A 14,544-nucleotide genomic window follows, 5' to 3' on the forward strand; every position below is an offset into this window, starting at 1 on the left:
GGACAGGGGGCACCCCGCAGGCTCCATACTCATGGCAACCCACAAGATCTTCCACAAGAAATTCCCAAAGGTATCACCAACTAATGTACTATCATGTCCAAGGTTACAGATACCAGGCCCCTCCTCCTTATGTTCAACAATCCCAGCCCAAGAGGCAGGGTTGACAACAGGGAAGAAACCTCTCCCAGTCCCACCGGGACCAGCAGTCTAGTAGAGCCCTATCTCCCTGGCGTTCACTGTGTGACAAAAGGTAAGCTGTGGGAACCATATTGCGATTGGCTCTGCCTCCTCTGACAGCCATTTTGTGGTTGCCCCCACCAAACCATGACAAAATTCCAAGTATGTCTGCAGGCTCAGAAAGATTGGAAACCCATGGATTCCTGGGGTCAGCATACCAAAAGGACTGCATACTTACATATGAACCTACCTGACCAGTTTAGTAAGTTTCCTGCATCCTGAGCCCTAACCATTTGAGGGGCTGGTATTTTGGGGGTTTGGTATATTGAGCCTGACAAATATTGGCATTTTCTAATATTCCCAAATCCCAATGGTATTTGGATTACCTAATATTCAGGAATTCTGAATATTTTGACTCCATTATAGCCAATGGTCCCCATAGGTTATAGTGGAGAATTGATCTGGGGCTCTGGGGAAGGGCTGTGTTTTGAGGCAGCAGCACCAAATTTGCAGCATAGTTTCTGATGCCTCTTTTCAACCTCCCCCCAAGAATTGGACCAGGGAGGTCAATTCTATGAGCCTTCAAAAAGGTACCCTCCCATCCTCCATTGTTACCAATGGAGGGGGAAAAGGTATTTATATGTTAAAAGGAATGCAGCCCCTTTAAAATTTAAATTCCTTTTGAAAGCTGTGGTGGCATTGGCACAAGTGAACGCCAAAGGCATTTAAAGGGCACTCAGTCCTCCAGTTGGAGAGTTCAAATAAATTTAAAGGAACTGGGAGCCCTTTAAATGCATTCCAGCTGCAGCTATCCAGAGGTCCTGAAAAATCCCAAATAGTTTAAGGACCTTTTAGGCCAGCCAAATATAGGGAGGAATCCAGCTGAATTAATACCCCAAAAATACTGCTAAGGTTTATTTGGGAGGTATTTTTTTCTGGTTCGGTTTAGCTGAATACACCCCCCCCCCCCAAAGAAGCATGTTGAACCTCAACAAGGCCAGATCTCTCAGTCCTTTGCCCAACCCGGTGGAATGAGCTCGGATCAGGGCCCTGCCTGACCTCCCACAATTCTGCAGGGTCTGCAAAAGGGAGCTACTCCACCAGGTATTTGCTTGAGGCTGGCTGACCTAACACATACACTGGTCACCTCTCCCTCAGGCACCCCCTCCATGACCTGAGCCAATCTGACCTCCCTGAGGGGTTCTGTTAAAGTTACAGTATTGTTTAGTCAAACAATTGTTACAATATTGTTACAGTATTGTTTAGTCAAACCTATTGTAAGTCTGTTAATCTTAGAACCATTGTTGGAACTGTTGTTGTTGATGTGGTAAGTTATGACTCTGTTATATGTCTATGATGTTCAATGTAATAGCCTGTGATGTTTTATGTAAACCGCCCTGAGCCATATGGGAGGGCGGCATAAAAATAAACAAACAAACAAAAGTGACCAAGAAAGTGCCTTTGCTATAGTGTTACAATCAGAGAGATTTGTCTGCCTTTCTCCATCAATGTATTCTACTAGCAGGTAAAAGCTTTTTTGTTATTTTTGGCATTCACTCACCTAGTCTTTCTATCCGTCTTTCCTGTTTGTGTGTGTTTAATATGTTTTATAATAATGTTAACTGCCTTGGGTAACCTTGAACAATGGCATCAAAATGTCTTAAAAGAGAATACTAGAGCTAGATGGGATTAACCCATCCTGGGGCATGCAGGGTTTGTTCGTTACTTTCAGTTGTCCTCCGACCTTCTTGCCAGCCTATTTGGAATTTCTAACAATTCCTGGCCACAGTTGAGCCTTTTTTCCTAGGCAGGATGACTAAGCTCCCATCAGCAGTTCTGAGGGGCTCCTGTATGAAGATCACATTCCGGGACAGGTAGTGCAGATGTGGATGAAAAGAGCTTGAAACATTGGATCATGTGGTCTTGTTTTCCTCGTGGTATAAAGATCTAAACAACGGGAGTCAATCCTGAGGAATTTAGTATCTGCTGATAGAACTAAGATTGTACCATAGTGAAGGATGACGGTACAAGGATTACTTTAGCCATGGCACAATTCTTCTTGATGGTGATGATGTGGGAGGAAAAGATGAAATCTTTTTGATGGAGAGAACCTCAAATTTAGAAATAAAGTAGAATGTAAAATATATAGATATATATTACTGCTGCTGCTGATAGATGATGCTGTATGGCCTGGCTTGCGATCTTAGGTCAAATGAGTTGCCTATTACAGGAAATCAAGTAAATAAAAAATTGTGATGGATGCATATTTTCAGCCACTTCTCTTCGCTGCAAAGGCAGTTGACCTGCTTCAGTACAACTTCCTTGGTTTGGAGCCCAAAACTCTTACTTTGGCTTTGATCCATGCATCAGTTTCGAGGCGATTGTCTTTCAGCACTTGAGTAAGTTTTAGTTCACTTCTCACTCCTTTGGAGGACTGCATTTCTGTTTGGAGGATTATAGATCTTCTTCCTAAGCACATATTTTGTAACACTTTGTAGCCCTTTTCTCTCTGAGCTTTCCTTATGGGAATACTTATAGAGAAAGGACCTCACCTGATCCAGCACCCTTCATTTTATGTCTATATTAAGCTTTTTCAAAAGGATTTAGAAAAGGGGGGGGGGTCTAAAGAATTATTTGGCATTAGTTTTCATGGCATAATTGGGCCTTATTACCATGGTGACCAAACGTCATACAGATCTTCTCTATGCAAGCACTGCAGAATGCCATGAGGAAAACTGGAGCAGCAGCCTGTCAGGCAAGAGGTGTCAGCATTGCCCAAGGCCATACATCAGCGACTCTAACAGCAAACTCCCTAAGCCCTACAAGAAGTTAGTCAAGCCACGATGGATGCTATTATGACTAACGCCGGCACGAATTTTGATCTCCAAGCTGCCAAGCTGATGACAAAAGTGTCAGTTTCGTCTCCATGCGCAGATAGGAAACTAATGGAAATATAAATGAGGCAGGCAAGAGGGAGCAAGATTTCCCATTTGGTTACAGAAATGACACAGCTGTGCCACTGTGCAGCTGCAATTTCACTTGAAGAAATGAAACTACTTAGTGCAAAACCCATGTCTCAGACTCTTCTAATAACATATTTGCCAGTATGCAAGACCATGGAATGACAGTATGAGTTCTCATGTGTAAGACATTCTGAGGAAGGAGAAACACAGTCTCAAGGGTGCTAACGGCACTCAAGACGGATGAATGCAGAGCCTGCCTATACTCTCTGTCTCTTGGAACCAGCATGATGCAGTGGATAGAGTGTCAGACTATGATCAGGGAGACCCAGGTTCGAATCCTCACTCTGCCATGGCAGCTTGCTGGATGAGCTTGGACCAGTCACATGCACAGGGTTGTAATGAGGTTAAAATACAGGAGGGAAGAATGCAGTCTGCTTTGGGTCCCCATTGGTAGAAAGGAAACTTACTAGGGAAGTAAATAAATCTGTCTGTGTGTGCGGGGGGGGGGGGGGAGAGAGAGAGAGAGAGAGAGACAATCTTAAACAGGGCTACACAGAAATGGGTTTCATTTTATTCACTGAGACTTACTCCACGGAAAGTATTCTTTGGACTACAGTCTGTGTGTAGACATGCTCTGGGCTCCGCAGCCTCTGGATGGGGCCTTGAGATCTCTTGACATTATGACTGATTTCCAGATTACAGAGGTCAGTTCCCAGGAAGAAAATGGCCACTTTGGAGGGTGGACTCTATGGCATTATAGCCCTTCTGCAGACCTTCCCAACCTCAAATCTCACTGCCTCTATCCCCAACTCTCCAGGAATATCCCAATTTGGTATTGGCAGCCACATGCAGGCACCAACATGCAAATGTGCATTGCTAGGGTTGCCAACTCGCAATGAATATGTGTTGCTATTTTGGTTTTGTCACTGATGGCTTTGATTGTGTTGATTGCTTTGTAGTATTAATTATGAGCCTGTGAAAGCTGCCCTGGATACTTGGGGCTGGGAGGGGGGGAAACAGAAAGCCAGGTTGATCAAATAAATAAATAAGCACTCCATTTTACTCTAAAGAAGTATAAGCAAAGAAGACTCACTTGGCACTGAGTGAGTAGCATGCTTTGAAAGAGCTCACTTCATCTCCCTGGTAAATATTTTCATTAGAATGCTGCTGTGTTGTGACAGATTAGAGAGCAATTAAAGCCTAATCAACTCCCTGTGCAGAATAATCCCAGGAAACAGTGTGAGCAGCCTTCTCCTTCTCTTGCCTTTCTCTTTCTCTTTCTTTTTTTTTTGAACAATTCATTTCATGAAACATCCATTCCAAAGATTACATCAACGGGAATTACAGGCTTGCTTGAGTCCCCGTGAAACTCCGTGGCAAGGCTCCCATTGCCTTCCAAAGCAGCAGGCCCCTTTGTGTGTGGGGTAGATAGACACAAGAAAAGAGCCAAAGACGGAGACAACTGGGGATAGAAGAGAAAGGAACGCTCGCTTGCTAAAATTCTTAGTTCTCATAGTTTTGTGAGAGATGCTGTTTTTAGTGCCAGCTTCCTCTGAAAGGGCTGCTACCTCATGCGCCTCTACCATTAAACCTTGATATTTCTCCAAGGCAGGGTCATGTGATTTCTTACTGAATAACTTGGCTGCCAGCAGTTTGAATGCTAAGTTGCTAACTGCTCCCGGCTTCCTTTTGCCTGGATCTTTTATCAGTCAAGCATTTGCAAGAGCTCCCCATTAAAGAGTTACCTTGCTCGGTCTGTGTGTGCAAGAGATCAACAGGGCTTAATTCCTTGCCTGTGAGGCTTGACACAGGCAAGATGCCTTTGCCAATGTAAAAATGTCCCATTATGCAGAACAACTGCCTGTGTGGGATCATGCTTTAAAAAGCTTCCATTGAGAAAGCATTTCAGAGCTCAACAGTGGCGTTTCTCATTAAAGCTCAAGTTTGAGCTAAGAAATTCATATTTTTTCAAATGCATTCTGCTCCATTATGTTTGGATTGCTTAAGGAGGCTTGTTGCACAGCTGAAAACAGAAGACTGTATTCCAAAGCCACTGTCTCATTCTCTTTTCTGCAGAGCAGAAATCGGTTCCTCATCCTTAATAAAGAAGCATTCATTTTCATTTATCCCTGCTAATTCTCCCTATGCTTGTCATCCCCCCCCCCTCCAACCTCTGCCTGATTGGTAACAGGCATGCAAAACTAGCCTTGCCAGTTTATTATCAGACCATCTGCTTTACACTTTTCCTTTCTGTGAATGTGGGATTCCGAGGATGATTACAGAAAAAGGCAAGGGGGGGAATTATTTTCAGAAACAGCCTCCGTGAAAAGGGACCTTAACACACTGTGTTGATCTGTGGTTCCAGCGGATCAAATCTTTCCTATATCTGCATCCCAGCTATTTGGTTGTGATCAGATGATTGCAGCTCAAGGAAATGATTGGAGAGAGCTCGCTGGCTGCAGCTGCACTGTAGGCTGTTTTCAGGGACAAGGAGCCACTGTTTTTCAAACATAGCAAAAACATAGAAGTTATTTTGTAGGCTTCAGGATGCAGCTATGGGCTGTGCTGCCAGCATTGTTCTGCTTCAAGCCTTTCGTTCAGTGGTACAGAGGAACTGTCCGCATATTTGTAGGAGACGGCGAGAGGAATTGTCACATGAAATCCTGCCTCTGGATAGTGAGGATGAAATGAGCAGACCCAGAACTCTCATCATCATGGTATGGTATACTTTTAGCAAGCAAGCAAGCAAGCAAGCACAGTCACAGGGGTTTTTGAGAGAGATGGAATGTGATTTCTTGATCTGCAGGAGGAGGAGAGAGGAGGAAGGAACATTTGCTAACACTCTTGAAACTGTAATAGACCTCTAATTGAAATTCTGTCCATAAGCTGACAGGATCTGATTTTCACTTTCCTCTGTAACAGAAATTGGGAAAGGCTGTATGCTGTGTAAGAAGTTCTGCTTTGCCATCTGCATTTTGGTTTCTGTGAGGTCTTCATTCGCACTATGACAAGATGCAGAGTTTGTACTCAGATTGTAATATGTTGTATCCTCTTACTTTTGAATTCTGAAGGGTAGCCAGAGTGTGCACTGTGTTTGTGATCTGCTAGCAAAACTACTTTCTCAGTGGTTTTAACCAAATCTCTACAATGGATCAAGGTGTTTTCCAGTTCTCATAGCTCTTTACAGGCAGCCTTGTAAAGCACACCATTCCTTCTTGCCTTCAGGTACAGAAAGGAGAGAATTATTTTCTTTTTTACTTTGTCAATAGACTCTTCTGCAATAGGCAGCAATTGCTAGCTTATGAATGAATGTTAAGAAATGGGTCTACTTTTGTTTTGCTGTGGATGAAAATGAAATTTTCACTATGAGCATAAAACTGTGACTGTAAATGTGGTGTTTTGTTTGTGCTAGGATTTTAAAAAGCAGTACAAGACTCAAAAGAGTGTGTGGTGAAATGAGATCTCCCTGCCCCCTTCTTTTCAGTCCCCCAAAGTACTTACAGCAACTTAATTACTGGGCCACATTACTGATCCTCCTGATTGGGGTGTAAAATAAGAAGAGTCCTGATTGTCTGCTTCTTGACGTTTTAGCCTCAGTTACCATGACCACAGCACACCGTTTTCAAATACACGAAAGCATTGCATGAGCTATCACAAGGACTGAAGGCAGGTATGATGTGACTGGAAGGCTGCACGTTAGGCTTCATTGCTCACGGAGGTAAAGTATAATTGAATCTGGTCTAGATAGCTTTAGACTCTATCCTAGTAAAAAGTCTCTCTGAGCATTCAGAGATGCTCAGATAGTTGGAATCTGAAAGAATAATATATACTTTTCATCTTAAACTCTGGTCTTATGGCTTGTGAATATATTTCTTATTGAGCTTTGGCACATTGGGCTCCGGTAGGACTTCCACAGAAGATGCTTTGGCTTTAACTGATTCTCCACCAGCACAGACAGCTGATAGAGACCATTGTGAGACAAATGCAAATTGCATGGTGGTGGCTGGCATCTTGCTTTCAGTGTTGGGTGCTCCAGGGGAAAAGATACCTGTTTTTCCCCATGGACAAGTGCTATGTGTGTGTGTCTTCAGGCTGAGAGCAGCCCTAAGCAATGCACTTGGAAGTAAATGCTATTCAAAACACGACTAGTTAGTATTGTATTGTTAGACTTTAAAAGGCCACAATTATATCTATGCAATCAATTAATTGCCCAACCATCTCAAAAAATAAATTTGGCAATTATAAGAGAGGCTATGGAATAGTTTTCCATAATGACAAATTTTGGTTTGTCGTTATCTAAGCATTCCTGGGGTATCCGCCCCTTGTTCCCTTGCATACTACATGGTATTTAAACTTTTTCATTTTCATGGAAAATCATACCACATCATTACATCCCAACCACAAGCTGGAATTTGCTTTCTTCCCTACAAATTGTGTGACAACAAACTGTGGTTTATTGTGAAACTCCCTGTAAGTTTTGAAAACACCTGCATTGCTTTAAAAGAAATGAGGTAACACTATGTGCACTTCTTGAGTTCCCTGGATAGGGAAGGGAAACAAATTTAAAAACATAACATTATATCTAAACTAGCTTCAAAGCCCGTTCCTAAGAACGGGCCTTGAAAGGGTCCCTTCCCCTGACCAGGCAAGCTCAAGGTGGCTTTGGGCGGCAGCTACCGGATCAAGTCGGGTGGGCAGGGGCTGGCCAACTTGTTAGCAATGCCGGGACAGAGCTCCTTATCAGGCAGTCAGCAGGCTGGGAGGCCCTTGTTTGCAGGCCCAGCCTAGCAGGGCAAGAGGCCTTCATTAGCAGGCCCTCCACCGCAACCCTTTGCCCAAGGCCCTCTCCCCTTAACTGCTGCTGGCTCCAAGCACTGAGGAGCAAATAGGTTAGAGTCCAGGGATGGAGGGTGGGAGCTGCAGGGGCAGGGCCAATCAGGGTGCAGGCAGCTTTGCTGGCTGCACCCTAATTAGCCCAATTCCAACTTGGACAGCCAGACACGTTCCACCCCCGAGCCTGTTTCACAAATATATAGACTAACCATGGATGGATGGATAAGGATTGCCTTCTGTTACTTAAAAAAAATCATACCAAAGAATCATATGATTGTTAAACTTTGCATATCTGTCAGCTAGTACCAAGCTTTACCAAACAGTTTGAAATTGTTTCAGAATGATTTGGAGAGGATAGCTTGAGTACTTGGGGCCCTTTAAGGAAGTGATTGCAAAATGAAAAGATTCAATAACAGTGGCATCCTTACCAGAGTTACATCTTGCTAAGCCCACCAAGGTCAGTGTTTAGGATGACAGTGTAAGTTTGTAGTGCGGTGAGAGGCAGCTGGCATGATTCTGGATAAAGTTTGCTTTGCTTCCCTTTCTGCATTTGATTGCGTGAGAATAAAAGCATTAGTGCAAGAGTCAGAAGACATCAGTTGTGGCATGCAGCTTGTAAACAGCCATTTAAATAGCCAGATTTCATTGAACTTAAAACAGTCAGTTCACTGTGAGCCTATTATTTTACTGTCTGTGGGATTTGTATTCCATTCACCCACACAATCACTGCGGCAGAAGTTTGGTTGAAAAAGAATGTTTCACCAAGGCCACTTAGGAAACACTGAAGGTGCCAGGAGGCTTGACCTTTAGTTTAGCACATTCTTGCCTAACACTCTAGATTAGGGATGCCTGACCCTGGGTGGGCTCTAAGAGTTTCCCAACCTGGATCTGGCAACCCCTCCCCCATTTCTTGCCCACAGCCAGGGGAGACTTGGCAAACTACTCAAGATTTTCGCCATGTTGTCGACTTAAAGTTAGTGTCCATCCCCTGCTCTTTGCAGGTTTGTTAGCTCTGTGTGTCCTACAAGGTTTTTTGATTGCATGATGATAATAATTAATTATTGAAGTGGATGAATTATTGATCGATTTATAAGGCGCCCATTACTAAGATGTTCCAAATGAATGTAGCTAATAGACCAGTACCACAATGTTGCGTACATCCTATGGCAAATTTTAATCAATAAGTAACTACCCTGATGCCAACTCCACTTTGTCAGTCAGGGTTCTCTTAAGCATTTCCTAGTGATGTGTAAACTTTGTTTGTTTGTTTTTGACATTGTGTGGATCAGGGAGAACCCTGGCTGGATAAGCTGAGAGAATGTTATGCTTCCAACTGTCCATCACTGGCACTTGAAAGAATGTTATGTTTCATAGAATCATAGAATCGAGTTGGAAGGGGCCAGTCAGGCCATCCAGCCCAACCCCCTGCTCAATGCAGGATCAGCCTATAGAATCCAAGATAGGTTTCTGTCCAGCTACTGCTCAAAGACTACCAGTGAGGGGGAGCTCACCACCTCCATAGGCAGTTGATTCCACTGTTGAACTAGTCTGATTGAACATTTCCCCCCTTGATATCTAGCCAATATCATTCTAGGCATAGTTGAAACTCATTACTGCAGATTCTATCCTCTGCTGCCAATAGGAGCCTTTCCCTGCCCTCCTCTAAGTGACAACCTTTCAGATCCTTAAAGAGAGCAATCATGTCCCACCTCAACCTCCTCATCTCCAGGATGAACATTCTCAAGTTCCTCAGCCTTTCCTTATAAGGCTTGGTCCCCAGGCCCTACATCATTTGTCTCCTTTAAACCCTCTCCAAGTCCTTTTTGAAGTGACTCCTCCAGAACTTCACACAGTACTCCAGATGGGGTCTGACCAATGCGGTATACCGTGGGACTATGACATTTTCTGATTTTGATGTGATTCCTCTGTTAATACGACCACATCACACTGTCTGCTCTTATTTAGTTTACAGTCCACAAGTACCCCAAGATCACATTCACACATACTGCAACCCAGAACTGTAACTCCCATCCAGTATGCACGCTTCTCATCTTTGTGACCCAGATGTCAAACTCTACACTTCTCTTTATTGAATTGCATCTTCTTCTCCTTTGCCCACTTTTCCAGCATGTTAAGATCTCGTTGAACTCTTCTGGGGTGTTCTCTACTCCTCCCCATTTGGTGTCATCCGCAGATTTAATGAGGAGTCCCCCAACTCCCTCATCCAGATAATTGATAAAAATGTTGAAACATACCAGATCCAGTACCAAGCCCTGTGGCACTCCGCTGCTCACCACCCTCTACTCTGATTCTGAATTGTCTTAGCAAGCCTCTAGGTGGAAAGGTCTAAATGAAATACATGCCCAAGGTTATTAGAAAAAAGCCACTGTAAACCCCATACTTGTGTGGGGTTCTGAAGCTTGGGTACACTGAACAGGGGCACGTGAGACTACTAAAAGGACACCATTGCTAGACCACGTGAAGCATGATGTGGCTGAGTGTTAGATTAAAATTTGTTGCACCAGAATAGAACATGGAAGGGGGAGCACAGATAAAAACATGGTGAAAGTGGGTTTTTTTTTTTGTTAATAATGTTCACTTAATAAAATGATAAGATATGCTTGGTATTTGAGAATGGAGTAAACTGTGTCTGAATCAAGATACTAATAATTTTAACTTCAGTTTCACAATAATTTTGATACTCCTTATGGAGACATTTACATATTTGTTTAAATCGCTGTTGTTCATTGTCAGGTAACCAGAAGTGCTTTGATTTTATTTGCTGGTGTCCACTGACACCATGTTAGATGTTTACAACAAGATCCTGGATTTGAGTGAGTCACCTATGTGACATTTCTAGAAAGAGGAAGTAGCAACAATTGGATGTAGGTAAGGGAGGGTGGTGCGGTGCTGAAGAAACAGATGCTGGGGAGACGATGCACAGAACTGAATTGCAATCAGGTGACTAATCTAGAGGGGAAAACATTCTACAGCCATGGAAAGTGCCAGTTTTGACTAGAAAAGACAAGAAAAACCTTAGGAATTTTTAGTACAGACCTACAGTAGACACAGAGATAATGTATAGGCAGTGGGGAAGATGCAAACCAGCAATGATGAAGAAGAAAGCAGAGAGACTTAAAAAAAAATCAGGATTTCATGAGCTGGAACTAGGTTTAAATGCAACAAAAGGCCTTGGGTCCAAATTCAAACCTAGCTGACATCACATAATTGTATGTATATGCTGGGCAACTGTTTAGAATGCAGCGCTTAACGACATTGTATTTGCTTGCTATGAAGGTAGAGCACTATTCCATCAATACAGGGCCGTCTGATCTATGATGCCATACTGCACTTGACCCTGGGGATCTGCTATTAGCTTTGCTGACAATTAATTCTGCCTTCAAAAGCAGCCACAGTAGGAGCACAGGAATTGGATTGGGCCTGCAGTTCAATTGCTCCTGTCCCCCCTCGCCCTGCAGCTGTTATCAACTTCAGTAGGAAAAAACTAGCAAAGAAAGGGTGTATGCCTCCCCCCCCCCAACACTACCAGGGCTGCTAGCAGCTCAAGGGCACTTGTTTTGGTTGGAGAAATAGGATGGGGAAGAAGAAAGAGTGGACTTAGTCATTGCTGCAGCCCAAATCACCACTTCCTGGCTACTTTTAAAGCTATAGTTCACCTTGGGACTGCAAACAACAGCTAAGGGCCAGTTTGCACAATGTGGTATAGTTTGGCCCTAACTGGTAGAGAGTGACTCTTCAGGGAGTTGGGCTTTTTAAAAAGTAATATAAAATGTCCATTATGTGAGATCCTTTAACTGGGGAGGGCAGGGATCCCTCTGGGGATCTTCTGCATGAGCCATGGCCCTTCAGGATTTACCTCTGAGTATATCTTTGCAGAGTACAGTTTGGGGGAGTTATTTCAGATACTGCAGGTAAAAACCAGAAGCTCCCTCCAAGATTCTGACCCTCAGCATGAGCCTTTGGAGGCAAATAAGCGCTTCAAGAGAGACCATGAGTGAAAGACAGAGCAATAAAGTAAAAGGACCAGATGAGCAAGCAAGGTAACCAAAAGCTAATTCCAGAATAAAGGACCACTGGGGAAACAAATGGGAAATAAAATGGAAGGATCAAGAAATGAAGAGTGCATCGTAGAAGAGAGAAACCAATGTAAAATGTGTTCTCTCAGCTCTAATTAAATTGGTATGTTGAAGTTGAAAACATACTTTATTACCTTTTGCTCTATAAAAACATCCTTGCAATGTTCTGTGTTGGTGTTACATTTCTAATTGGATTTTTTATGATTAGTCTGTCCTTCAGCAACAAAATATAAGGCACAAGAGGGGGATTTGCATGGGCTTGCAGGAGGCATCTCATTTCCCCTCCTCCACTGTTTCCTCTCTCCCTTCCCTGAAATCTTCCATAGCATTTTCCCTTCCTGCTTCCTTCTAATCCACCAGCCAACCTACATTTATCTGCCTTCACATCTTCCATTTCCCCTCCTCCTCTCCTGGTGGCTGCCTCTACCCAAGAAAACTGTGGCACAGTTTTATGGTGCCTGCCACTGGCCCAGTTGGGAACCTTGCAGGAGTACCACACCGATGCCTGTATTCACTTTTCCACATTATTTCCTCTTGCCTCACTCTTGGCAACTCTGATATCCTCCAATATTCTCTCTAGGTACAATATCCTTCTTTTCTTCCCACCCGCCAAACATCCTGCTTTTCCCATGGCCCTTGTCTTCTGCTATATTATTTATTTCACTTGTCAACCACCTTTTTTCGCAATAGGGCCCCAAAAGCAGCTTGCATCATTCTCATCCCTATTCTCAATCATGTGAGGTAGGTTAGGATGACAATGTGTGAATGGCCCCCAGGTCACCCAACAAGATTCCGTGGCAGATTGGGGATTTGAACCTGGGTCTCCCAGATAATAGTGTGAAATTCTGCTATACCCTACAGCAGTGGTCCCCAACCTGCAGGCTGCGGCCCGGCACCGGGCCGCAGCTCCCTCTCCCCACCCCCCCCCCCCGCAGTAAAAAACTTCCCAGGCCGCAAGCTTGCGGCCCGGGAAGCTACTTACTGCGGGAGGGCGGGAAGAGGGAATCAGGGCCGGGCTGTGCCCGTGCAGGCCGCGCCTGCGCGGCCCGGTCCGCGGCCGTGGCTTCCGGGCGCGGCCCGATCCGCGGGCGCGGCTCGATGCGCAGGCGCGGCTCGCGGGCGCGGCCAGGCGCGGCTCGATGCCTGGGCGCGGCCAGAAACGTGGGCGTGGCCCGCGCGGGCACGGTCCCCGCGGGCGCGGCCCGATGCCCTGCCGGACCCCAGCCTAATAAAGGTTGGGGACCACTGCCCTACAGCAGGGGTAGTCAACCTGTGGCCCTCCAGATGTCCATGGACTACAATTCCCATGAGCCCCTGCCAGCAAATGCTGGCAGGGGCTCATGGGAATTGTAGTCCATGGACATCTGGAGGACCACAGGTTGACTACCCCTGCCCTACGGGCTTTTATGAGGTGGCTGCTCTTGAATGGTAGCAAGCAGCTGGGCCTGGGTTATCCCCCCGTGTAGTGAGGTGGGATGAGTTAATCACCGCATATGTTTTGATTTTAATTTATTAGGTTTCAGATAGCCTGCAAACTCACTTCATTTTTCAGGGTTTTAGAAAGATCTATTTTGTATTTTCAAATCTCCAGTCTCCAAATTTAAGTATCTACAGATCTGCTTGTGTGAAGAATTTAGACATATTGATTGCAGGGAGGCATTCTACTATTGGGTTTTCTTTTCTTGGGAATGGGGTTAAAGTTTAACTGTTCCCGTTGGAAATCTGACTGCAGAAAGCCAGAGCTGTTTTCTGATGTCCCTGGCTTGGCTGCTGTAGCTGCTGTTCTTCACATCAGGCAGCCAACACTCATTGCTGCTTGTGTCTGATCTCCGTTATGTCCCTGGTGTAATTGTGGGGGAAACTCTGCTGACATCACTGTCACAGGTTGAATGCTTGCAGGCTGCTTCTGCTTTCTGGAGCCTGTCAGCTTTAGCTGCTGTAATTGTAGCATTTAGAGGCAAAATCTGACAAGAGGCTGTGCTTGTTGCGACGCTGGACTGGCTATTCTATAACCCCACCGAATGGCTTTTAGGCTTGTAAATGTTCTGTGTTCACATCCCCAAGAAGTGACTGAGAAAACCAGCAAGAAATAAAAGTAATGGATCAGTGTTTTTTATCAGCCATATAGGGGCTGCTTGACTGAAAATACAAAGAAGTGTTGAAAAGGCTGTAAAGAGCTCTGCTCTCTGATGGTCCCGTTTTTTCATTACGAATTGCTGCACTCTGCATGTGGGTTGTGAGCAGCGTGATTAAAACAATGCCACTCTTACTAAAACACATGGCACTTGGTTTATTAGGGACAAATATAAATTTCTTTTGGGAGCTTGATCCACAATGGCTGCTTTAGATGTCTATATCACATTTGTATCCTACTTTCTTCCAAGAAGCTGGATGGCATACATCATTGGCCTCTTCTCCATTTTTCACCTCATTACAGTCCGGTGAGGTGTGAGTTACCCGCCATAATTTGCACA

General features: G+C 44.5%; 1 protein-coding gene across 9 annotated transcripts in view; it reads left to right on the forward strand.

Annotated features, from left to right (window-relative positions):
* The window catches only part of DOCK10 (dedicator of cytokinesis 10), a 181,492-nt gene that overhangs the window by 26,284 nt on the left and 140,664 nt on the right, over nt 1–14,544 (forward strand). For 3 of the 9 annotated variants that reach the window (XM_077348869.1, XM_077348878.1, XM_077348872.1), the window contains exon 1: nt 5,461–5,857. The exons of 4 other annotated variants lie outside the window; for them this stretch is intronic. In XM_077348869.1, coding sequence (XP_077204984.1) covers nt 5,696–5,857 — 162 coding nt within the window. In that variant the 5' untranslated portion in view covers nt 5,461–5,695. Of the gene's footprint in view, nt 1–5,460; nt 5,858–14,544 lie in introns of those variants that run through there. 2 more of the 9 variants (XM_077348880.1, XM_077348870.1) reach the window with 2 other exon arrangements.

This window comes from Paroedura picta, chromosome 8 (genome assembly GCF_049243985.1).
Source record: "Paroedura picta isolate Pp20150507F chromosome 8, Ppicta_v3.0, whole genome shotgun sequence".
Classification (NCBI taxonomy): domain Eukaryota; kingdom Metazoa; phylum Chordata; class Lepidosauria; order Squamata; family Gekkonidae; genus Paroedura; species Paroedura picta.